The sequence below is a fragment of the Triturus cristatus genome, chromosome 7 (assembly GCF_964204655.1).
Source record: "Triturus cristatus chromosome 7, aTriCri1.1, whole genome shotgun sequence".
NCBI lineage: Eukaryota > Metazoa > Chordata > Amphibia > Caudata > Salamandridae > Triturus > Triturus cristatus.
The window spans coordinates 1,033,647,511-1,033,674,592 of NC_140590.1; the positions used below are offsets into that span (position 1 = coordinate 1,033,647,511).

Genomic DNA, 27,082 nt, shown 5'->3' on the forward strand with positions numbered 1-27,082 from the left:
GGAGGGCCCGGGGTGGAAGCAGCAAGAGAGAAGAAAGAGAGCCAAGGTTATTTGAGCTTCCTCTTCGTATAATCAGCCGTAATTGCTCGAGTGGCTTTTCAATTCGCCTGTGATCGCAGCCCTTCGGGGTCCGGCTAATGACACGGTGCAGCGTTCTGCAGTCTATGTAATTAACCCCTAATTGATTTTTTTTTACAGAACCTTGAAGGGAACTAGGCAAGAGGCTGCTGGCCAATAGCGTGAGCCCTGGCGTTTCGTCAGCGGCTAGGATTGGCTGGGCTTTCGGAGACAAAATAAAAAAATAAAAAACAAAACAAATGAGAGGAAGAAAGTTTGAGGGAGTTTTGTCAGAGGAGCCGGAGGTGACAGAGCTGAGCGCTGCAATTTGGGGCGGTGTTTTCTCGTGGCTGCGGGGACGGAGAGCGGTTTCTGGGGAGTCCTGGAAGGATTTTAGGACTTTTCCTCTCCCTAGTAGCAGTGAGGATGATGACGGCGCGGTCTTCGACGGGCAAGGAGGACTTGTCTTCGGACGAGGAGGGCAGCCCGATCCCGGCGACCCCCAGCTCGGACAAGGTGCGGGTCTCCAGCTTACCCTTCTCTGTGGAGGCGCTGATGGCGGACACGAGGTGCTCTCCGCGGGGGGTGCCCAGCGCGCCCCCGCCGCAGCCGCCGCACCCCACATTCAGAGGGGCACGGGACAGCCCCAGTCCCCTGGGGGGCTCGGCCTCCATGGACACCGCCTCGGTCAAGTCGGAGAACTCTGAGGACGGGGGGGCCTGGGCCAAGGACGGGGGCAGATACTCTCCACCGCCAAGTGAGTACCAGGGGCACGTGGCTGATGGGGTGCGGAAGTGCAACTGGGGAAAGAGGGAGGCTGCTCCCACCAGCCGTGATGGCAGCCGAGCAATCTTTTTTATGCAAAATGTATAATTTCTGTTCTACTTCATGCAGTAGGGACTGTGATAAAAAAAATAAAGCTGATAGCCAGCCCCGTACACCCCCTGCAATGCACAGAGTACACGCAATGGGATCGGTTTTATCCGCTCAGTAAAGGGATCCTGCGCATTGTATCTGTGAACTTCAATGTCACATGAGCTGCGCTATAACCTGACATTACTGCACGGGTAAAATACAGTGGGATATTTAAGGTATCGATCGGCGCGTGCCCTGCATCACCCGCCGCTGAGCTGCTGCATTCTTCGGTGCACAGGACTCACCCCTGTGTGCGCCATGAGAAGGATGACATACTATCACCCCCTGCTGCACGGAAAGTATATTCAAAGGAGATAATGTCTCTCATGTGCTGCGGGAGCCTTGACATTGGTTACAATCGTATTATTATTTTTATTATGTGAAGAGGTCTCAATCTTTTCTTATGAGCCGCTGTCAGCGCTGCAGAATGCCAGGGTTACTAAACACCAGGCCCCTGGTCTTGATTTCACTCCATGCCTCTTTCTTGCAGCACCCTACTCTTCCCTTCTCCTTACCTCACTCTTGCAGCGCATTCTTTCACCCTGCGTTCTCCCTTTGCCGCCATTTCTTATATTTCTCGTCGCCCTTTTCTGCACCTCTCAAATACTGATGAAGAAAAATAGTTCGCGGGCCCCAAATATGAGGGCTGGTTCCCACCACCTGTAAGCACCGGCACAAATTACGCATTGGATTGGGTGTTCTGCCTGCGAGCTATGCTGCGTTGCCGCATAGCATGGCATGGATGCCAACATGTAAAGTGCACTGTGTGTAAGGGATGGGAGAGTTGTCTCCAGTAATAGGCTGACTTGTGCTCCGAGTACTTGGCGCGTGGCGGTCTCCGTATTTCGGCCGGTCTACCTTACAGCGACTAGTAGATAACCTCCACTCCTCGTTTGGGGGTCTCCCCCCCCCCCTCCCCCACCCACATGTAAGCCAACTGTAGCCTTGTTCGTCATAGGACCGAAGGCAGCGCTTTATGATCTACAACAGCTATAAACATATGTATAGACAGATGGCCTCGTGCCTCTTAGAATGTCACTGTAAATGTGGCCGCTTTCACTTTCTGAGTTTAGGAGTGGTTCTTTTTTAATGCGTAACTTCCTAACCAAACCTCATTAAAACCCGGAAACTACCATATCGCAAGAAGTTTTTCCATAACTAGAGCAGTGCATAAGGCCAGTGCACCGGGGATCCATTTATAAAACAGTATTCTATTTATCGCGTTGCTCTTGGGCACGCCGCCGCGTATATTCTGCTTGTCACATGAACAAGCAACGTGGTGAACCAGCGATACGGTGGAAACTGGCGCCGAAGTCACCTGCAACTCCAGAGAGATGATTCCGGCTGAGGATGCAGCCGTTCACCCATCCGAGGTGGTCGAAAAATGCATTAAAATGTATCTGCATAACTGCAACGCCGTGTATTTACATTAAATATTTCGCTAAATAGGGGTTTGCCTTCTACGAACTATTTTAAACGCGCCCCTGTTCTTTGGGGGTCACACAATATAAATAACACAACTGCACATTTCTATGACAGGCGCGCCTCGTGTAGTTCGCCTCCCGTTATGGGTGGGTGGTAAGAGTCGCTTTATTATCGGCAGCATTGCCGGCGTGCACTGTAGAGACGGCGGTGTCCCGGCGCCATGCCTTACAGAGATGGATTTATAAACAGGCCCACTTCGCTTCCGGGATCTGCATTCACCGGAGGGTCCCATCAGCCCCTACTATGGGGTGGATCGTGGTATCTTCAAACCACTCGTTTCACCCTCTGATGACAGCAGCGGGGGGGGGGGGGCACTGCCCGCTCCGGCATTGAGACTGTTCCCTGTGTATCACTCTGTCGAGCTGTCACCACCGCACCGCATAACCCCTTAAGCCGCCTCATCTCACTGTTTATGCTGCGGGCACGCTCCAGGGTGGCAGGGGCGTCGTCAGTTTAGAAACCGCACTCTCTGACACCGAGTTTAGAGATATGTTCTCTTAATGTGGACTATGTCTCTGTATACACTGGGGGGTTGCTCCAGAATGAGAGGGCGCCGCCAGGTCATAAACCGCTCCGTCTGTCCCCGAGTTCAAATATAGCTGCACTTAATTTTAGCTCGGTCTCCATAACACCTTAAATCGGTTCATCTCACTATATGCATTGGGGGATGCCCCATAATGAGAGGGCCCCAGCAATTCGTAAAACGCTCCACCTGCCCCCGAGTTTAAAGTTATTTACTCTTAATGCTGGCTCAGTCTCCGTGACCGTGAACTGGTTCATGTGACATGTCACGCACATATTGGGGGATGCCCATAATGAGAGAGGTGCTGCCAGTTCATAAACCAGTTAATCTATCCCTGAATTTAAAGTTATTTAGGGGCATATTATCAAGCATGGCGTTAAAATTATCGTCGCTTTAATCAGACATCAGAACATGGGCTTCTATGGGAATTCTCAGGGCATATTATCAAGCCCATTATCGCCGCTTTAGCGGCAGTTTTATGCCGTCCTTGATAATATGCCCCTTAGTCTTAACATTGAGAGGGGCCTCACCACTTCATAAACCGCTCAACCTGTCCCTGAGTTTAAAGTCAATAACTCTCAATATTGGCTCCTGGTGCCGCATTCTTTACAACATCACTTCACGTCAGAGGAGGCCGATTCCGCCTTTCGACTTTCCCAGTAAACTGCAGATTGTGTTATGTCACGAATCTTTCAGATGAACCCATCTATATCACACCGGATACTGTTGCACTGATAGGGTTTCCCGTTTCTCCTGGCTCTCACCGCATGTATAGGCGCGTCTCGTGGACGCCGTATGAGTTATGCGCAGTGACTATCCCGTTTCTGCCGTCTTCTCTGGTATGGGGTTGTGGCATTATTGGCTCTTTCGCCTCTAGCACGGGGGTGGTTATAACATTAATAAACTTCCCAATCGACATCTAGTTTTAGAGGCAATTGGACGGATACACCGGCCTGGTTTGCTGCTACATAAAGACTGTATTGATATATAGTGCTTTACACCGCACTTCTTCCGCTTCTAAGCGCCGGTAAGTAGCAGGTTTTACTGTAACCCCATGCATTGCACTCCGTGTATCCACTTTTGAATGATGAATGTCGGCGTCGGCCTTGCCTCGTGCGCTCCAGACCGTATATTCCAATGCGACCGTTCATCTCAATGAACTGACTATTCCCTGGTTTTTGTGCGTATAAACCGGTCCCCTGGACCTCCTATATCCGCGCTCCCTGCTGGATAAACCGGTCTGTGTTCCTCCCGTGAGGTGGGTTTAATGGTCAAACTCTTTTCTACTCCATTCTCTGTCTGCATTGCACGTGTATTTCTTTATTTCAGGATAAACCGCTTTATTTCACTTATAAACAGCTGTTGCTTTCAAAAGCACCAATTTAAAATAAATCTTGACATTTTTCTTCTTACCAACTTTGACCCCAGGAAGAGTTCTCCCGGCTGTTGCCGCTTGACTTTGTGGCGGTTGTCGCATTTACCGTTGTGGGTCTTTCTTCCTTGGCCATGGAACGCAGTATTTTTTATAGCGTTGTGTTTAGTGTCCCTGCTTAGTGCGTCCAGGCACATTTCATGTTTATAAAACACCAGAAATGTGCGTTTTATATGTTAAAGCAACCAATCTCTAAGTTAGCCGATATAGTTCGTGCAACGAAGTCAATTTTAGCTTCACATCGCAAACCTTTGAATTTCAAGTCCGATTGCGTTCTAGCTTTAGAGCAGGCGGGGTTTGCTAAAAAAACACAGCCTTGCATATTTCTTATTGTACTATTATATGCCCACACACACACGCACACTCACACACTTATAGCATTATTATTAATAATGTGTTGCACTTTCAAAATGTTAATGTAACCCACGCGCTGAATTCCCCTTCATGCATGACAGGCCGGAATGAAGCCAGCGCTCGCTCAGTGGAAATCTCTGTATGGCGAGTGTGTCTCTTTATGGCAACTGGAGGACGTCTTCAAGTTATAGAGGAGTCTGCGGGTACCGTAGAAGGAGTGTTTGCACTTAATGTAATTTCCCCCTTCTGTTATAAAGAGCGGTGAACTGTAGAAGGGCGTCGTAGCGCCGAATTCATTAAAGCAAGTCGAAGAAACTTCCGCCCATATCCTGGAGTAGTAGTGCTGCATCAGACAGAAACTAAAAGGGCGCACGGTTCTTCTGCCTGGCGGCTCCCGGGCATCCCTCTGGGGACACTACAGGGTTAATCCCGTGTGTAAACTGCTGGTCACAGGTTTCAGTTTGTTCCCCACCTGCTCTGCTTTCCATTCTTCCGCTATCGACAAAAGAAAGTGAACTGAAGCGCCCAGATAGTACTTTGTATGGGTATGTGGGCGCTACGGAACTAATCAGAATAGTGACGCAATACTTTGCATTACACTCGTTTGTTTTTGTTAGGAACGAGGCGCGTGCCCACATTATTGTAAAATGCTACCACGGGCCGCTATTTAAGGGCGCTCAGGTTGTCAACAATGCCCCCTTTATTCCAGAATAGGTGCGTCGAGCCCCGCGTCAAACCCTCGAAGTCCGGCCGGCCAGATATCGCGTGCCGGCGATGTATTAAAATCATATTATGCACACGGGACAGATCCGATGACACATATTAATGTCAACAGGATTACGGCTCAGTTCCAGTCAGTAAAACAATACTGCATAGTTTAACTACCCGGAGCAGACGAAGGAAAGTCACGTAGCAGAAAAGAACCAGCATGGAGGAGCGAGCAGCAGTCGCCCAGAAGCGTCAAGGGCAGCCGAGGCGGTGTGTGGGGGCCCCTGGGGCACCTCCCTGGCGGCAGGGGCGAGAAAACACAACATTAACTTATCCCCTGTCAGACCGTTTCATGTCCTGTTAAGCGAAAGGTTTCTGGATACATCCTTGGGAGGGATGGGGGCGTTGAACGTGGCTGCAGCGTTGTGCTCTGCAGTAAATATATCCAGTGAATTTGGCAGAAACCCTAAAACATGGGGTGTTTCGGCACCCCACCCAAAGTACACCCCCTCCACAACACCGTCCTCCATGGCGTATACAGCTTTATGAGGAAATTCAACTTTTCTGCACTGAGGAAAAAAAGTTGCAAATGATTCACATTTTCTAAGGCACAAGTTTTTCTTCAGACTCCGGCGTGTACCAAGTGAACCCCACGACAGAGGCCTCCAGGGGACCCCCAACCCTTCAAGGGGGTCCCATTCAGCCCAAGGGCACTGAAAACCTGTAAGATATTGGAGATTCAGGGGGGGGGGCTCTTCGCATTGTGTGTGTGTGTGCTACGACACTGCCCCACGACCCCCTCTGACCTGGAAGTTAACGGCTGAGCCAGCAATGCCAAACAAACGAGGCGGGTGGGAGAGTGGCGCGATGTTTGGGCCCACCCCAGCAGCAGGCGGCTTCCTTTCGACGCAGAGGGTCACAGAGAACAGAACCACGAGGCCTGGTGATAACTTCCCCATTTCAATCAAAACAAATGGCAGAGTGTCGGTGTTCTTCACCTTTACACAGCCCGAGATGTAAGACCCTCTTTGTCACATATGTGACGGGCGCAATAGGAAAAATAAGTATCACTCACAATGAGGTCTGAGAGGCTGGTGGCCTGGCGTCTTCCGGAAGTGACGTTGTTCGAGGATAGATCTCTCCTTATTCTTCTGGGGTTTGTGTGGTCGCTGTGACTGCTTCGGGGCAACTGGGAAACGTCTCCTTTCCAAAATCCCTCGCCTTTATCGGTCCTCTGAGGGCTGATGGAATAGTGTCACTGGCCACCAACATGCTAGCTGGAATTAGTGACCTTGGTGGACGAGCAGTGCCACGGACACACCAGTGCTTAATTTGAGCCGGTGGGGGCCACCGCAACTCATTTTTGGGGCCCGGCTCTTCTTTTTCCTTATTCGACATTTCCTAAGACCAAGTGAAACTAAAAACGGAAAATAAAGTGAAAGAGGGAAAAACCTTCATAATGGAAGAAAGTAGGAATCGGCGAGAGTGAGATACAGGAGCAGTCAGTGTCTGGCAGAGGCCTGAGGTGGCTTCAGGGTCACAGAGCCTTGGTACTTGGCGCGCTGGCATTTAATAGCGCTGGCCGGCTTCTGAGCAGCTCTTTGGGCATCCCCACTCATTACTTTACCAATGATGCCCCGACTAACCTAACATCCTAGCAGCTCCTTACTTCTTCCTTGTCTAGGTTAGGCTTCCAAGCAGCTGAGCTCCAACTAGCAGAAGACATCCAGCTCGGCACTATAGACACCGCGGCTCTGTATATTCCACATACTGGAGACGGAAAGGTGCCGCGATGCCCCGCTAATGGCAGACTGAGCACTATACAGGAGTAATTAGCAATGTCCTAGTATTGTTCCCTGGTTGTCTCGAGTGGTGCACCGCAAAATGATGTTTTTTTTACTTGAAAATGTGGTGAGGTACCTCTAAGGGTTCACTTGATGTGGCCCCGTAGCAAATATAGTGCGGGCTTGGCAGCGCGTGCAGCACCCACGAGCCCGCGCCGCGTGGGATCCTTTCCGTGCTATGGCCACTGGGGGCAATGATGTGGCGAGTTGGGTCACCGGTCCTACTGGAAGCTAAAGTCCCGGCTCTCAAACTGCTGGTTTGGTTAGCAAAAGACTGCCGTGACTGGGGCGCAGCGAGCCCGCCGCCCCCCTGGTCTCGAGGCCACTACACGTGCTCCAGTAATGAGAGTTCTGCCTTTTAGGACCTGCTTTAGCGCTTCTTGTCGGGCATAACGCTCCACGCACGTGACACAGACCCCTCTGCCTTATTACACATGCATTGTATTCAATGGCCCTTGTAGGACGAGGGGAGGGACTTTGCTCGATCACAAAGGTGACAGGTGCCCTGTCCGCCTTATTAGAAGAGTATTATAATAGGATGTGAATGTCTGCAGTTTGTGATGGAGTAGCCCGGCCTCCAAACTTTAAATCAGGACCCAGTGCCAGTCCGACAGTGGCATCTCTCGCATCACATGCAACGTGGGTCGACATTCGAGCTGCCCAGGGCAGGAGGCTCAGGTGACCTTGGCTTGGCGGAGGTCTGCAGCGCTGTGCCAGGGGTGATCAGCTGGTACCTGAGACAATTCTATAGTAGCCTGCAGGGTAGGGGGGGGGGGGGCAATGGATTCATTCATAGCTGCTGTGTTTCTCCTTTGTCTTCCCGCCACGACTGCATGAAGCGCTACAGGGCAAGAGCGTCACTCTGGCCGCTCACAGATGCCATCAAAATACTTTCTAGGATTCCAACCAAGCACCCCTGGCAGCATAGGTGGTACCTGTCCGCTGCTGCGCTTTGGACCTGGCCTGGCACGTAGGGCTGGACTGTGGTTCTCATCCAGGCTGGACTGGGGGTACCAGGCATCAGGTGTTTACCCGGGCTGCTGGAAGGGTGGGGGCTGGTTTTACAGCAGTGGGGGCCGGTTTTGTTACTGGGGCCGATTTCGCCTGTGAGCCTGTACAGCTCTCCTTTGACCTTGATTAGGTGGGCGCAGTAGCTCCCCACAATTCCCCCCTCTCTGCCACCCCCCCCCCCTTGCAGGGGGTGAAGCTGGTTGGTTTCCAAAGCCAGTGTGGAGGGGTGAAAGTGAGCAGGAGGTACAGACCTGGTTGTAAAGTCGGGGCTGAAGAGGGTCTGACGATGACACCATTACAGTCCTTGCCTCTAATATAGCGATGTGTGTAATTCCAACAGGAGGACCGCCCAAAACCTGGGCCCACCGATTCAAAAACAGAGATGTGATGCTTTACTGGTGGTAGAAGGCGCTATACAAATGTTTATAACATACAGAAAGGTGAGATGGAGCGCTAACTCTGGCCACAGAACCCCCAGGCGCATATCTAGGCGCCTTAATTAAATCATTAACATCAACAATGAATTTAGAAGTAAAGCAATTCCCCTTTTAGGGAGCTTAGTTGGTAAAGAGTTGAGTACGCTTCTGATTGAGTCCTTGGACATTATTTTCTTGACTCTTTGAAACGTTATTTTCATATGCGAAGCAGTAAACGCATTGAGCGTATTTGGTACGAATTTATGCTATGATATAAAATAAATATACATTTCTCCGACAAATAAAAGTGATGCTTTTTATTGTGGCGTGTGAAAGTCCTGGACCATAGATCTGGCTGCAGGGCCGGCTTGTGCTGCTGGTGTTGCACTTAGGGCCCACTGCCATCTCCGGGGGGGGGGGGGGGGGGGGGGGTCTTGAAGTGCTCCCATGAAATTCTTTGATTGTGGCACAAAGGCATACCACTCCTCCTCCCCAAAGTCCATGCCTTGTAGGTCTTCTATTGAACCCCATGTTCCCCCCACGCCACAGGGAGCCCCGCCCGGGGCGCGCGCGGACGCACGCGTTGCTACTTCACTTTTCTCACTAGTCCGTGTGTTTCCGTAACCACATCATTCTTTTTCATGAACCCTGGTTGAACATCAAATGCATGTCTTGCCTGGAATAGTTTCACCCCCCACGTTTATTTATTTTTTAACAGTGCAGGTGTCGCATAGAATAACCTCTGGGTCATCTTAATATTGTCAGATGAAGTGGGAGGCAGAGGGATGAGGCAGAACTGCCCAAGGACACACCGTGCTGGCTTGTGCAGCCGAGATCACGTCATTTCTTATGACCCTGCAGGCAGCAGTCCCCCGCTCCCTGAAAGAGGATTTTAAGATGTAAGCGCATCTGCTCACATAGACACAACAGCTGCTGGCTCATTATAAGAAGGCGATATATTTTCGAAGTGGACCCTACAGTTCTGGGTGGGACCACGGACGAACATAAATCAAACACCACACTGACATTTATTAAGCGCTGCCTGAGGCCTTGGCAATCGCAGAAAAACTAAAAAAACATGTTCTTGCTATTGTGCAATGTGCAGCTAAACAAACCACTTGTGCACAAGACGCACAGAGCGCCATGTGGTACATGAACAGGCGTCCTCCCTCGCACTGTGAGAATTTGCAAAGCGCTTCGAAGCCCCGGACTTTAGGATGTCAGTCACAGCAACAGTCCGTCTGGGTATGGCCGGCCCATAGATCTGCTGACCAATGGCAAAGACGAAAATACACTTGTTTGAAACAATGAACTAACTGTGTTGGAGTTAACGTGTTTAAGTGTTACCGTTTCTTTTCATAACAATAACTTCTGCAGGCGCTTTACATTTACATTAGATATTTACATTTTCAGTTAGCCACGAAAAGAAAAGAAGCCACCTGCTATGCACACGCTAATACACTTTCACGAAGACGCACACACATACACGTGCTCAAACCCTCCTCACGCACACACGGACACAATTTGATGATTCCTTATGTAAGGCTGGTATCTGAGAGTGTAAAACAGATCTGGTAGCACTGTGAAGCGAACTACAAGAAGGGCAACGCTGGAAACTCTCTCATAAGCCGGAGAGGAAGAGAGGCAGCAGTGAAATACGTCCCCCCTATGAATGGTGTATATATATATGTATAAATATATATATGTGTGTGTGTGTATATATATATATATATATATATATATATATATATATGTGTGTGTGTGTGTGTATCTGTATATATTTATATTAAACGCACAAATGTGTGTGTATGTATGTGTATATATATATATATATATATATATATATATACATACATACATACATATTATACACACATATATGTGTGCATATATCCCTTTCTTACACTAAGCTGTGATCTGTTATCCATGGCCCGTTACTTGTAGCGACTTTCCCTTGTGATTTCTGGGTGAGAAACACATTCTTCTTCAGCAATTTAAACTTGCTAGATACGCGTCATTTCGTTACACATTCGCTTTCTTTCCTGTAATATTTTTGGGGAATAATCTCCCGCAGCCATTTGGAATTCCACACTCAATACGGCAGAATTTGTTTTAAAAGTCGTTTTAACGGCGGGGGTAGACGAACAAAACAACTTTCAATATTTTATTACAGTGAATTCAAATCAATAAAATAATCATTTACAATTAAAAAAACAACACATTAAATACATGTTCAGATAATGACGAGCATATCAACTGATTCAAATATCACTCAGTTAAAAAAAAGAAAAATCCTTTACAATAGGATGTCTTCCGACCTAGCACTTCAAACTCTCGAAAATATTTCCCGTCGGCGGCTTCTTCAAAAACAAATCACAACAAAGCATGCGCACATCGCATATTGCTTGAGAGGCTTCGTGGCACTCGCTTGATACGTCACGCGTGTTTTGACATACTGACGTCATAGGAGGGCTGTGCCTGCAGCTCATTTAGTTGTCAGCGTTTGCTCTAAGGCTCCCACCGGCAGGGATGAGTATTCATTCAGAATGTGCGCAATGAAGCAAGCTAGGTCGACGAGGCATTGTCCTACCGAAAACAGCAGCACATCTGGCTGTCGCTTTGCACATCTGTGTGCCTCCTCCTGCAACACCCGCCTCCCACGACAGTAATCACAAGCGGGGTCGCTGAACCAGGCCTGCACGCGCCTGTGTAAACAAAGTGTGTGTAACGTGGGCTCCTAGAGGGGTTAAAAGTGCAGGTACCGTGGGCTCCCAGGGGTGTTTAGAAGTGCAGGTACCGTGGGGGTCAAGTGTTGTGTAAGCATTGCGTGTACCATTGAGTGCCAGTTCTGTGCAAGAAGTGCTTTTACCGTGGGGTCCCAACGGTGTGTGAGAAGTGCTTGTACCGTGGGGTCTGCGTGATTGGTAAGAGGTGCGTGGAGTTCCAGTGGTGTGTAATAAGTCCCTGTACCGTTGGTTTCAAATGGTGTGTAAGAAGTGCGTGCGCCGTGACGTCCTAGTGGTATGTTAGAAGTGGGTGCCCCGGTGAGTGCATGTTCCGTGGTGTGCCAGCGGTGTGTAAAAATGAAAGCTGTTGTGTATGTGAGTGTAATATGAACAGCATTCCTTGCTGGTGCGTATGTGTGTTTGTAACACAAACTAGGTTGCTGCGTCCTGTGTGTGTGTAATAGATGAATTCAACTGAGCAATATTGCAGGGTCTTGCCTGTGTGTGGCGAGCTGGTGTGCTCGTGTTTGCGTCTGCGTGTGCAATAAATGAACACTATTCCCGGATCCTGCGTGTTTGTGTGTTTAATAGATGAACTGAAACGAGCGATGCTCCAGGGTCGCGCGCGTGTGTTTGCATCACATTAACTATATTGCTGGGTATTTCTGCATGTGTACTTTAGAAACATAACCGTGTGTGTTCGTGCCATAAAAAACCCAATATAGCAGTATATTTTATAAAGAACACAAACATACAACATTGCAGTGTTGTGTACGTATGTAATAATGAACAACGTTTCCTGAGCTTACATGTGTGTAAATGCGCAACATCGCTCTCTCTACAGTACGTTTGATAAACACGCACTACTCCATGGCCCTGTTTCTATTTAAAGCATAAATATGAGGATTACTAGTGCAGAACCTCGGGGGCCTGTGGTAATATCGGTAATATTGTCGATACGGCATGCCAATTCGAGTATTAATTAAATAATGAAACACAATCAGGGAATGCTATATGTCTGATATTAGAGGAGCGGGGAATATCGCAGTGCCCTATATGAGCCATTGCTAAACCAACAATATGGCCGCATCTGCACCGCCTTCTTGGCCGCCCTCTGTCACCGCACAGGCTCAAACTTTGGTGACCCTGAAGCACTGTTTTCAAACTGCACAACGTGTAATTAAGGCAGACACAATGGGCAGCTTGTGAGCGGTTACACTAATCCCATTAATAAAGTCTGCATTACCTGGAAATAAAGAAAATGGCTTGCATTTGGGAAGAAATCCTCTTATGGGGAATTAACCTGCCCATCACCCCTATCACTGCCCACTTCTGGTCTGCCCAGCCTTTTTTTCTTTTTAAGAAACGAGGAATGTTAATAATAAATTCGCCGGTTTAGCAGCAGAAGTGTGTGGGCCCCCTGCCCATTTTTCTAAAGTGTCAATAAAGAAGTCAGTTTCATACAGTGAAACGCAGACAGAATGTCACTTTTGCAAACCCTGCATTTCTGTAACTGCCAGTTGCCCATCACGGAACTTCAGGTGCCCCTTCCCGCGACTATCCATGCCACTATGCGAAAAATACTGTTCCACTTGAAATTAACTTCGGGTTAAAAATGACACCTGGAATTTTATCGAATTCGTTAGTAAATGCATGCACTCAGAACCGCGGAACTACCTCACAATGACAATACGAGGTGGGTTAGCGGGTTGAACACTCGCTGCTGACATCGGATGTCATGGGCAGACCACCCTTCTTCGGTCGGGCAGTTATCTTTACATTGGATAACAGTAACGCCGATTATTTACAGCGCCTAGAAATGACAAGAGCGCTGTTATTAAGTTGTTTCTGTTAGTCTCGCTCTCCGTTCGAGGCAGAAACACACCCAGTAACAGCGGCCCCTTCAGGTGGAACCGGATGTGCATTCAGTGGCCGGACTCTGGTTTGGGGCACTCACAGCTGTGTGCAAAGGACAGGGCGAGGGACCTGGACTGCGGGTCGCCCTCTCCAGGGCGACGCATGTCTTTGCCGGGCCTAGTATTATTAATTAAACACCCCCAGTGCTAGGGGCGAACCTTTTCCTGTGGCTTCAAGTATCGATGGCAAGGGGTCAAGCCAGGGAGATGACGCTGATCTGCGCAGGATCACACGATGCAGGTCGGGATTCGGGAACACGTGTGACTGGAGTGTGGGCCGCATGTTTCGCTGGTTACACTTGGGCGGCTCGGCCACAATTTCTTCTCACGGACTTTAACACAAGGATCTCTAACACGTCCAAGATACACCTGCTTGCTGTTACAGCCCTTTAGAGCCGTGCACACTTTTCGACTTGTTATGTGTATATTTACACATGCCTACGTTCCATATATATATTTCTCTGAGTACACAAGTGGCTACAGAGAGGGTAAAAAGGAAAGCCTTAGCCACACGGCCCGTTTCATAAAACTAACTACTAACACATAATTCTGACCATTCCGAGCGCATTTTTTGGGCTTAAACGTACTGATCCTTGCCTCTTTCAGAATGCACAGTATTCCCTGTGCAGCTATTGCCCTTTTAACTGTAATAAACGATTTCACCTTCCCATGCATTTATATTTTTCTGTTTTGGTTTCCACAATGTGTAGGACGGCGCCTTCCGGTGTTCCTCCAACCTCGAGGCGCTTTAAATCCCCCTGCCTGTGCGCGTTTATGTCTTTGGAGCACCATTGATTCCACGACAGTTTAACCCCGTATAGAGGGCCCCGCGGGGTGTTTCTGCCCCGAATCAGTGCGGATTTGTGACATCGATGTCCCACAATCTCCAGCAGGAGCGGTCTCGTTCTCGCCGCACAATCCTCCACTCTGGGTAACTGCTTAAAGTCACCCCGGACACCCCTGCTCTCCCCGGCCGGAAGGGGGAGAGTTTACAGAAAGTGAAACTGTGTGGAAGTCTGAGCCACGTGCTGAAAACTGTTAAGTAAACCTCATTAAAGATTGTAGCATCATTATTCCAGAGTCTCTCTCAGATGCTGTTTAACTGGATGGGACATAGCTCCGAGTAGTGCAAAAGGTGCAGTGGCACCGGGCCCTGGAATGTCGAGGGATGTAAAGCATCAAAATTATTGCTGTCTTATACTTCGCGTCCACTATGGGGGGCAGGGCTTCGCGACCACAATGGGGGACCAGTTTCCGTGTCTTTGGCCCTCCCCATCCGAACACTTCTGCCTTTAGGGGCGAATAATGTTCCTTCGGAGGGCTCTCCGTGCCCTCCATACGCTGACCCTGTCTTCAGACTCTCTGAGACCCTTTGCGCAGCGCAAATTGCGCCCGCCTCCCACATTATAAACGCCACCGACATTTCCGCTGGTAAGCTTGCAGAGGATCACAGTGGCACACCGTCGGCACACCCTGAAAATGTCACGAATGCGCAGACTTTGGAGTAAAATTCGACTCTTATTTGGTGCGAATTTAGAAGATTTCAGTGTTCCGATGGTGCAAAGTACACATTGGGTGCCCCGCCCATCCCCCCCCCCCCCCCTCTCTCTCTCCAGAGCGCTCCTAGTTCTCTGTTTTCCTTCAATTAGAGCAGATTGTAACTGGGCTGGCACCGTCCGTGGCAATAAAAGCCGAGGCGGAGAGCGCTGCTGGGAGTGATTTAAAGTACAGACAGGAACCACATCCTGCCCGAAATTTGTCAACGCGAAGTCATCCATTTTAAGGGAATTCGTAATTCTTTATGGTAAAGGGGAAAACAATAATTGCCCTCCCTGCTGGTCCGGAGCCACGCCCCCTCCCCTCACCCTGATCTAATTTAACCCAAACCCCGAGCGTGGCTCCTCTGACGCCAACCTGATTTATAACCAGCCGCTGAACACGGTCACGACTTAAACACAAGCTGCATTTTCTAAACGCACTGCTCATTTTGTGTGTACTGGCGTTTGCTGTCGGGGTGGTTGCAAAACTGCCGTTCGCCTCCCAGAGTCTCCGAGAAGAAAGCATTCTACGCAGACTAAGCAGCGCCCTTTCATCCAGACATAATTGCACCACTTAAAGGCTGCAACAATGAGCCTGACCGGGCGAACGGGCAGTAAAAATGATTCATGTTATCTTAAGTGAATTGTTCGGTAGGTTTATGCATCTGCTGCAGCGATCCGCGTGCAGACACCACACCCTGCAAAAAGAACAAATGATGGACAGACTGCAGAACAATGTCATACTTTCACCCCAGTACAGAGATCTGGGCCTAACTCCATCGTTTTTTCGCTCACCATGCCATTCCAGTTTGGACCCAGCCATATGCAAATCAGTCTTGACCCTGTGCCCCATGGGAACAGTCCAGCCCGAACTGCAAAACCAGGTCCTCCCTGGACTGGAACCAAGCATCCTAGGACCAGTTTCAGGGTTTCACCCCTCTTCAGCCAGGATAGCTGGATTCCAGTGGCATGGAGAGCAGGGGACCCACGTCTGGGCATACCCGTTCCACTCAGGGTGACAAATGCAAAAACAACAGGTGATGGAACTATGTCTTACATTCACCCCAGTACAGAGATCTAGGCCTAAATCCATCGTTTTTCTGCTCCTCCATGCCATTCCAGTTTGAACCCAGCCATATGCAAATCAGTCTTGGCTCTGCGCCCAATGCGAACAGTCCAGCCTGAACTGCCAGGCCAGGTCCTCCCTGGACTGGAAACAAGCATCCTGGGACCGGCGAGACAGGTTGTGATGGTCACACTTTTCTAACAGCGTGGTTTACTTTAGTATAAGGTTATGGTGCATCAGCAAAGTTGAGTGCATGAGGGTCAGGGCCAACTTTAGTAGTGCTAGTACCGCCTGGTGCAATAATCTTTTTTAGCGCCCCACCCCCCCTTTCATGACTTCCTCCTCAGATTCCTTCACTAGCACTAGGGCCCCTAATTTCTCCATAGCTCCTCTCTTAAATACATTTCTTTTGTTTTAAAGTGCTGGTAAAGTTTGTCTTTACTAATCCACTCAGCTATCCACTTTAAAAACAGATATGTTCTTTGCAGCAGGCATATTAACCCACTGTGCTACTTTATGGCGAGCCAAAACTGCCACTAGACAAAACTCTGATATCTCTCTGTAGCAGGAGCATTAATCACAAGGGTTGTCTTGACATTTTTATTGCTGTCTGAAATCTGGATACACAAGAAATTTTGCATCAAGTGCTTTTAAATTGTAAGTTATTGCTAAACACATTGCCCCCACCTGAGGTCAACTCACCCCACTCCAGGTCAGCACCCAGTGCGGCGGCACCTATCACACTGCCCTGGGGGAGTGGGGGGGGTGCGTGTGTGTGTGTGTATGTGTGTGCGCGTATGTATGTGTGTGTACACGCGCAGGGCCACACTGGGAACCAAAACAGGCACTGGCAAAGTGCTCGGCCGGGGCTTGGGGGTGAAGCCGAGCTCTTTTCCAGGGCCGGTTTTCGGCCAATTTTGTTACAGGGCCGATTTTGAAGCTATGCTGCAAAATCGGCCCCCACCCGTGCGGCGCACCGGGGGATTGCCCGGTGCCCGCTATGGCCAGTCCGGCCCTGTGTGTGTGTGTAAGCTGACTGTCAAGAAACGAGCCCTGCCCTGAAGCTGGCCCTTTGTGGGGTGGACCTGACTCTTATGAAGCAGTCCTGAACTGAGTAGAGATGAACCGCCCCTCCCTCAACAATGGTAATAAATAGCATATTACACCCTGTGCATCTGCACGTGACTTATGACGTGGCATTTTTTCATAAACATTTGTTTAATAGAAAGCATTGGCCTCCAGCAGGGTGAGTAGGGCCAAAGTCCTTCAGTGATTTAGGATCATATTGAAGCTATCTCAGGACTGGTACCAGAGCAGTTTCACTGTGCAAAGTTATTTGTGGTGCAGTCTGGTTCTTATGCCAGGTTCACTATACTGCACTACTAGCAAGGAATGTGACCTTTGCACCATAGCAATAAATGTGGGAACGAGTGTTGCTTTTTTTAACTAAAACAAATGTTCATGAAAAAAAATGCGGTGGCATAAACCATATATGCAGATGCACAGAGTGTAATATGCCATTTAACACCGTTGTTGTGGGAGGGGCATCCTGACCCGCTCCATGCTTCGTGTCACGGCACACTGAAGAAAGGTGATATGCAGATTACACTCTGCGTATTTTTTTTCTCCAAAAGAACATGGTAATTGAAATCATTCAATTTTGTGCCATGCAATTTAGTTGCAACAAGTAGGCGAATATTTCTATACATTTTGTTAGTTGTAAGAGTATTAGTAAATTTGTTCTTGCCAGTGGCGTAGCAAGGGGTCGGGTCATGAGTTCTGAGGCGCAGCTTACCCCTCCCCCCCCCCCCCCGCTCTTACCTACAGCCGTCACAGGCGTAAAATGCAAGGACCACCGCAGGTGAGAAAAGATCTAGCTACGCCATTGGTTTTTGCTGTTTGTTTTAAAGGTGTATATGCTTAGGAGGGCAGTGAGTCGTGTCTGCAGTGCTTTGTCCATCTAACAATGGGCAACTGACCACACAAAGTGTTTGGGGTTGGTTTACACACATGAGAATGTTGATTGAGCAAAATGTAGTCAGTTGATGTTATGGTTATTCAAAGGCATCATAGTTCTTAGACCCCAATTGGCTGGTGAAAAGAATGTCGGACAGAAGACCTTTCTAAGCTTCCCATTGGTTGAAATCTGTAACTCCTGGGAATGAGGTAATTCCTACAAATTAATGTTTCAGCCTCTGCTGTTTGTGCTTTAAGAAGAGTCAACCAATGGAAGAGAGGTACGGGTGAGATGTTTGAGTGCTATGACAGTACGGGTTTTATTTTATACCACGTTCATTGATAGAATATATTGATCTGTCAAAGCATATTTAGCAGATTATGAAGATGTGATTACAGAGGATTCTCTGCCTGTAGTGGCAGTTTATTGGTTGCATCTCTTCTTGTGTTCACAGTCAGGTAGCTGCAGGGCCTCCTCACATAGTGCTGGCTTTTTGGTCACTAGCAGTTGGCACCAGGGCCGGACTGGGAACAGCAACCAGCCCTGGCGATTGCTGCCCAACCAGCCCTAGGAGTGGGGCGGGCTGGTGCTAGCAAAATGCAATGCTCCCACTTTTGTTACAGGGGGCCGATATTGCAGCACTGCTGCAAAAACGCCCCCCCTCCCCCCAGTAAGAAAAGCGTCCTTCACCCCTCCGGCCCCCCTGGGAAATGCCCAGTGCCCGCTATGGCCAGTCTAGCCCTGGTTGGCACTATTGGAGCACACAACTGATTATGTCAAAAAGTATATCTCAAATCCTAGAATTCAATGTTCTGTTGACCAAAACATTTCTCTCTGAATGTTCCACACATGATATTATCCCCTAGGCTGCCCTGTAGATATTCTGAGTTTATTTATCTATTTTGCATTTGTATAAAGCGCTACTCTACCATTAGAGCGGTCGGTACATTGGACATAAGCAACAACAATTGAGATGGGAAGCATCCTTCACAGAGAGCATTCACATGTAATAACAAGCCAACAACCATAAACAGACGACTCCATAACGTCATCATCTTCAAACGCAGGGAGCAGGATGAGCAGGGCCGCGCCACACGGGCAAGAGTAAGGTACAGATGAGGGAAGGAGATGGAAGAGAACCTGCGAGAAAACGGGGAAGCGGAGACCCTAGGGCAGTGCAAGAAGAAAATGCGGGAGGCACCGCGGTTACTAGTACACGTGGCCGCCATGTTGGTTTGGGGAACGATGCTCAGTGCCAGACGGGCAAGGAGGTGCAGGACACAGTCTGCGGCTGATTTATATTCTATATAACACGTGCTTTCCAGGGTTAGAGACTGGAAACCCCGAGCAGGGCTGGTCTAGCTTCAGAGACTGCGGGGGACGCCGCAGACGGCAACCCTCTCCTTTACAGAAGTAAGACCACGTTCAGTGGCAAAGCTGCCTTAATTATGACCCACTGGGGTCTAGCTCTTAATTAAATACAACCATGTCCAAACATGTTATGAAATAACAGCCACTAAGCATCAAACGTTAGTTTAAATGCTACTTAAAAAGTACCGACCACTAATTGAATTGTCTCTTGCTGTGCAGGTGTCAACATGCCCCATTTCGAAAAGGAATTTTTTTAGCCAGACTCAGGCTCTCAAGAAATGTGTGTATTGTAGCAGGAATTCCCATATTTAGGATTTGACGCTATAAGTCCTAGCAGCCTTTGTGATGGAGGCAGGAACACCAGGCCTGGCCTTACATCGCCATCATGACCTGGAACCAGCTGAAGGGATGGCCCTTATAAGACAGGTGTTATTATTTCCCAACTTAATGGACCTCCTTTTATCTATCTGAGGGTGATGAGAGCATGAGCCTATTCCTCTATATATGTATTTATATGGTATTTCTACACCACAAACCTGACTAAAAGGCAGCGGAGCGCTGTAAATGGTCAAGGGCAAACTTAAAGTCGGCAAGTAATAGGATAAGAAGCTGGCTTGTGGATGGTTAGTGCATTGTGACGTAGTGTTATTTAAAGAGCTGAGTCTTCAACTCTTTCCTAAATTGGAGCAGCGTGGATGCAATCCCGATGGCTGTGGGATTATATGGGCATATCCCGTCCTCAGGCCCATATATGGGCTCCCACCACACTCCACCTCCTAAACAATCACCCTAGATATTCATCCAAAGAAAACAGGAACACACCTCTGCATTACATGTTCATTACCTTTAACTGAAAAGAAATGAAACCAGTAATACCATACCCCTGAAAAACAGTGCTTTCTTATCGCTTCTTGCAGAAAAACTCAAGAATATTTATTTTCACTACTTCCCATCCCAGATCCCAAAATTGCAACCATTATAGGGGAAGCTGGCTCTCATGACATTGCTAATTTTCACAATGTACATTAAGGTCCAGGAGAAAATCTAGACTAAAAAACAAAACAACTGCAAGGACGTTGGCTCAAATACATAGCCCCAAAAAAGATTTCTTGACCACTTTTATAGAAACTAGTATATCTGGGTTTCTATTTTGCATTAAGCTTTTACTAATTGTCTTACTTTTTCCGCAAGGAACTTGCTTTGGAGCAAAAAAATGTCTTCCAATAATTATTACGTGGGTGTGTGCCGCATCTTTTTCTAGCTCCTTAGACTAGGTAACGCACCAGCATTTTGTACGTAATGTCTGCAGTTTCTTAGAGAAATAAGCGTAGTACACAAATAGAAAACGGAGTCATTTGGCACATGTTTCAGAACTGATTTAATGCCCTATTTTAACTCTAGTTCTGCTATGCTTGTCTGACTTCGTAATAGAGGAGTGTTTTAAAAACATGGCCGCTCCTAAAGCAAAAAACATGCGCGCAGTCTCTGCCAAGGCCAAAAAACACATTTTAAAAAGGACCATACTTTGTAAAAACAAGAACAGAAATAAATACAAATAACTCAGGCTGTAAATTCACTTTCTTGCACCAGGGCCAGATGTACTATGTCCACTATTTGTATTCTCAGACTAGGAATGTGCAATCACAGGTGGGCGAGTAAACCAATGAAGAGGGAGAGCCGAGCAAAGAGTTGGCTCCAAGAGCCCGGGCACTCTGAGTCTTGAAAATATTTGGTATGTAAATCATGCAACAAACTTCACGTTAGAATATGATAAAATGTCTTCAAAATTCAAAAACATATATTCAAAATGCGCACAGGTTTCGTTCCACGTAGTACATCGGATTATATCACTACATTGCAAGGATTCCAGTAAAGGAAGCATTTTGAACTGAGAGTCATTCCTGACCCCACCACCACCGCCCTGATGGCCATGCCATTTGTGAACTAAGAGGCGTCATTTGTTATGTGTGCCCTATGGCCGACCTAGATTCGATTATAGATGAAGCAGCATTACACACCAGGACACCAAACACAGGCAGGGTTTTTGTACAGTCAGGCCGGGCCCCTGTATTTGAAGGTGCTCGCATATGTGATAATGAACAAAAAGGAGTCTCGTGTAAATGAAGCACTTGCAGAATCACACAATGTGTCAAGCGGGGAAGCCAGGACTGATCCCGGATTTTCCAGTCTCACCCTCTTAACATTCTGCCACTGGACGGTATCTCTTTCGAACAGCAAAGGTTGATGCTGTGTCCCACTGGCGTAACGAAAATTGAGGGGGCCTCCCTGCAAGGAATGTGAAGGGGCCCCCTCCGAGCTCAATCAAGAGCTCTCCAGCAAGACTGCTGTGCTGAGGGGGCCCCCTGGAGCTTGGGGCCCCCCGCACCGCGTGGGCTGCGGGGGGGCCTGTGTTACGCCCCTGCTGTGTCCTTCATTATTGGAGGATCTGATTTGAGCGTTAGTGACACCTTTTTGGAGAGCAGTTTTACATAGCGCCAACCCTGCCCGCGGACATAAGAGCACTTCTAAATAGACTCAAACTATGTTACACTTTTTGTGACGCAGGGAGCAATATTAGGATTCCCGGGATGCTCAGCCGAGGCCTGGATTCAAACCTGGCTCCCATGTTCCATGTTCGGCAGCGGCAGCCACTAGGACACATCATCTCCCCATAAGGTGGCTCGCGTTGGGGTCGAGGCTCCAAGAGGACCTAGGCCTAAGCCGGGCCCAGCCATCTGACTCAAGCCTGGTGCGAGCTCTCTGGCTCACTCACCTCTATGTGAAATGTGCAGCCCCACTGACTGCAGTGTGTGATGAAACCTATGTAGCAAGAGGGTGCATCGTAAAATGTCCATTTACAGGGGTGCAAAATGACTTGCCTAATAAATATCAGTTAAACAGGTCGCAGTTTGGGACCCCAGTGATTTGGTCTAGTGGGGGAGCCAATGGGGGGGGGGGGGGATTCAACTCAAGGGGCAGCCAATTCCAGATTGTCTCTGAAAGAGAGATTGAGAGAGAGATTGAGAGAGAGATATATTGAGAGGGAGATATTTGAGAGGGATATATTGAGAGAGAGAGAGAGAGAGAGAGAGATATTGAGAGAGAGAGAGAGAGATAGATCGATAGGAGTGGGTCTCCTTGCAGAGACCCTGCACCTGCTGCAGCCTCTACAAGGCTCCGGGCCGCTCCCACCTTGTCCTTTCCTGGCCCCAGAACGCACATGTTCGTCTGACGTAACACACGAAAGGAAAACACTGAAACGGTATAAATTGAAATACAATTTCAAATGCAAACATTTTAATAGGAAAAATCAAAGGACTTGGCCCGATTTTGCAAATGAATCGTTTGTGTTTTTAATTTAAATGCACGCATGCCGGAGTAGCAGCCCATCAACCTTTGGACCAGGGGTGCATTGGGAATAGCCAGCAAGCTAAAGTGTGCTTGTGTTGGGGTTAGGGGGCGCAACCCATGACCTTCTGTTATCTCCACCTTTGCTCGAGGCCTGCTGACGGGCGCGAGCAGAGGCCGGGCCTCTGAGGGGAGGCTGTGAGCGCCGCGCGGGCTGCAGGGACGCACGCTCCGCTCCGCTCCCAGAGGCGGGCGCTGCAGACAGAACCTGTCATCGGAAGAGTGCCTTTCCCTGCTCCGGACTCCGGTCCCTCTTAACCCCTTCGGCCGCGGGCCGTGCCTCTCTGCGATTCCCTCCCTGAATCATTGCTTCAGCGCAAACATTTGTGTGTCAAGAAGCGCCCCGACGGTGAAAGCTGATATGTTTGGCGCTAAGGACATTGGGGCTTATATTTATAAGGCCCTTACGCCACTTTTGCGTCATTTTCAACATGGGAAAAGTGACGCAAAAGTGGCGAAAGGAGCTAGTAAATCTGCCGCATTGGATGCATAGTTTATGTGCCATTTAACTCAGGACTACAGCCTCAAATGTATACACGCTCTCTGCTTCCATAATGATGATGAGACTCCAGGATCACTGAGGCACAAACAAGGCTGCAAGTGTGATAAATGTGATATCTACGGTTTCACAACATGGCGAGTTATTCGACTTAATCAATGCAGGCAGAGTTATGCCGAGAGGGAAGGTGGTGCCTCACGTTCACTGATGTGACGCCGGCAGTGATTTAAATTCTATATTACACTAAAAACATCCGGGTGTTTATTTATCTTAGCCATGTAATAACACCAACGCGTTCATATAGCGCTCGCTAAAGAGGCCAGTGCTCTGAGTGCGCATCAAAGGAGCTTTGTTACCTTTCATCAAAATGGCTCCTTGTTCCGAGTCTCTGAAAGATGAAAGGCTGAGTTTGTTTTGGTGTGGTCAGAGTGTTGCGCACGCAGGTTTCAGTGGCAGGGGAAAGGTCACGTGTAGCATTTTAGCTAATGAACAGCCGAGTGGTGCTATTATCCCCAGCTGAGTGGCCATCGAGGCCACTAGAACCCCCCCCCCCCCCCCCCACCCCTTGTAAGTTATTTGACCATACTATTTTAATTCACCTTTTGCATTTTTTATATTAAACAAACTGGATTTTAATACAGCCACCTGTTTCCCTTTGTTTGAAAACAAAGGTATCCACAAACGTTGAACGATTTAGTTTCACCAAACACAATCTCCTCACGCCAAATTTGCGGGACTAGATTATGTAACATAAAAGTTTGCCTATTTTAACTTTCTCACATCTCCCAACAAATCTTTTGTTTACATTTTTTAATTAAAATCTGCACATATAATGATTTGCATGTTCCTATCTCTACAAAACAGTCTGGGGTTGTGAAACGGAGCATCTCTCCAGCTTTTTAATTATTGCATTATGTTTATTAATTGAAGCAGATGCCAGCAGAATGGTCCGTGGACGGCACCACTGGGCATGGGTGGTGATAAAGAAGGGGGGTATTGTGTCGTTTGCAGAGCTATGGAGCTGTCCCCTCCTTCTAAAGGTGAGGAGCTCCCCTGGTCCTTCTATTCCTTCCCCTTCGGACACTTTTTCTGCATTCATGAAAAAAAAATGCAAGTATCAGAATGTACGAAAGTTAACTGGGCTGGCTGAGAGGCTCCCATCTGATTTTATACTTAATCGGGCGCGTCTGTGCATATATTTTATGTAGCGCTAAAGCCAGCCACGAAAATGCAGCGAGGCGCTAAGTGGTCTCTGTAAATTCATCTGTGTCAAAATCTGACCACATTTTCTCATTCCGCTCATCTGCAAAAAGTGCCCTCCGGAAAAACTGTTGTGGTCTAGTGCAGTTTGCCAAAGCCCGAAAGCGCTTCTCTGACGCCCTCTAAGCACTACACGATTTCGAAGCTGCTGTATCTCTGTTTTCCGAAACAGAAAGCGAAGCATCTCTGTGACCATTACTTCAGCCAGGCTTTTGCCAGGGGTTGGAGGCTGAAGCAGCCGGTTAACCACGACGCGTGTTAAGTTGACGTAGCGGAAGACGCATTAAACATGTATGTGTGCGCGTGGTAAACAGATGACACTTCCTGTTCAAACCACACACACATAGATTCCTTCAACCAGAGGAGCTCGGTTCACCACAGCTATGGAGCAAATGCTTAAGCCGCCCATCATGGAACCGGTTCTAATTCAAACTTTCGCACTTGTCCAAAGTGTGTGATCCTGGACAAATCACTATGGGGCATATTATCAAGCGCGACGTTAAAATAATCGCCGCTTTAGCGGCAGAAAACTGCCGCTAAAACGGCGTTAATTGTAACGCCGTGCTTGAAAATATGCCCCAATATCCCTAGGGTCTCAAATATCTGCGAACATTGAGCGACAGGAGACCGGCAGGACTGGAGACAGCCGATCCGACTGCATTAAGCACAATATATCGTCATCCAGACATCTCAGAAGACATTTGGCACCTTTCTTTTTCTGAAACTGGTTTTATAATATCCCCAGAAAAAATACTTTGGATACTGCTGGAACAGGCTTCACTGAAACAAAATATAAAAAGAAACATGAGACATGGTAAAAAAAAATGAGCGGATCAGAGGCAGTCATTAAGCATCTCAGGTGAGATGGACCAAAAAATTATATACTCGATAATTTACCAGTTCTAGAAATAATAATAAGATACCTTCTGTTATTCGAGTATCGCGATACGGTTGTATTTAATATCGATCACGATTCTACTTTCAATAAGACCTTTTTATATAGGGCCTCTGCCGAAGTTGGGCGCTTCGTAGCGTTGCCGACTTATTGCTTAAATAGTTTTCTCTTATGTATGGGGGTGCGTTCGAAAGAGCCCCGTAAACCATGGAAACTTTAGATCGGAAAATGTATGGAAGTCATTGGGCTAAAGACATCTACTCTGCCGCTCAGTTCTTCTCACCTCCATCTCAAGCGCTTCAAGCATCTTTTTAAATATTTAAACAAACCTCGAATCAGAAACAACAAGCATTGGCATAGCCAATAGGTCTCGCCTTTGGGACCTCATAAGTGTTTAGCGATGCAACAGTTGCATAACTAAATACTTATAAGGTCCCAAAAGCTAGACCTATTGGCTATGCCAAGCGTCCGCTAAGTGATGGGATCAAACGTCAAAGGGCCGCACGGCCGCGAAAGTGAAAGTAATGGCGATGAAGCGCGGCGCGCGCGCCCGTGCACATGCACTGTTGCTCTAGGCTGGCCATGGTAGCACTTTTTGGAGCCCTCTCAAAGTCTCGCCAGACCAGCGCATGCGCTGTGTCAGGCGAGACCTAAAAATGATATTATTTCAAAGATACAACACAGAGACCCATCTTGTATCTCGCCATTAGATTGTAAAAGCGCCGAGATGACCGTCGCTGCCGGGATTTCTCTCTTCGAGTCTGCCATGCGCCCGGCGGTCTTGCCGAGGGAATGACGTCAACAGAAAAAGGACGAGGCCTTTCGAAGAGCATGGTGGGCGTCAGCGGCGCAACGCAAAACGTCCCCCCCCCCCCTTCAGAATGTGACGAGAGGCCCCACATCTCACAGGTTTCCCCCCCCCCCCAACGATTTGGGGGCCCGCGCTACTTTGGTGGGTGTGTTGTTGTTTCCACGTTCCATATTAAGTTCCACGTGGCCCCCCTTTTATTTTATTATGTCACGAACATGGCGCTTTTCCTTACATATTGAGATCTTTTGAACTGCCCCAGACACTTGCTGCTAGAGAGGCCGCTTTGTCTGCTGGACTGACTTCAACATCTAATTGGTCAGCGGACCAAAAAGAACGCAGTCTGTGACCGCTTTGGCTAAAGAACATCTGCCTTACGTCCTACATACTTTTGTAATTTTACAAACACGTAAGAAACAGACCTAAAACACATAAGAAAAAGAACAAAACGCACAGGTGTTAGCTACAGTTCGGGTGCATGGCTGTCTGTGTGCTGGGCTGGCAGTGTGAGGTGCAGGGGAGAATGCAGCGTCCCTGCTGCCAGAATAGCCTGTTCTGTGCCTGCTGCTATGATCCACTGTAATGCCACTGGTGGCGTTTATCCTCCTAGAGTCGATACCATTGGCTGGGACATAAACAGCATACCGCGAAGCAAATGGGTAGAACCTTCTGCACACTGAAACACTTTTATATGCTCAAACCTATGATGGTCAGCAGATAAAGTAATGAGAAAAGTCTCTTCCAAGTCTTTCACCTTATTTTGCGAAATGTTTTGGATATAAAGCTTTTATGTATGTTTTTAAAAATCATATTACTCTCCTCTAAAGATGCGATGCTTAAAAACTTAACTTCCCGCTGCTCCGTTTTTTTTAAATAAATGGATTAATTTAGGG

At 48.1% G+C, this 27,082-nt stretch overlaps 1 protein-coding gene across 1 annotated transcript in view; it reads left to right on the forward strand.

Moving 5' to 3' along the window:
- The first annotated feature begins 331 nt into the window (after positions 1-331).
- Positions 332-27,082, forward strand: part of MSX2 (msh homeobox 2) — a 39,558-nt gene continuing 12,807 nt past the window's right edge. Inside the window, exon 1 of the mRNA XM_085618093.1 lies at positions 332-814. Within this exon, the coding sequence (XP_085474219.1) occupies positions 484-814 (331 nt within the window). The 5' untranslated portion in view covers positions 332-483. The remainder of the gene's footprint in view (positions 815-27,082) is intronic.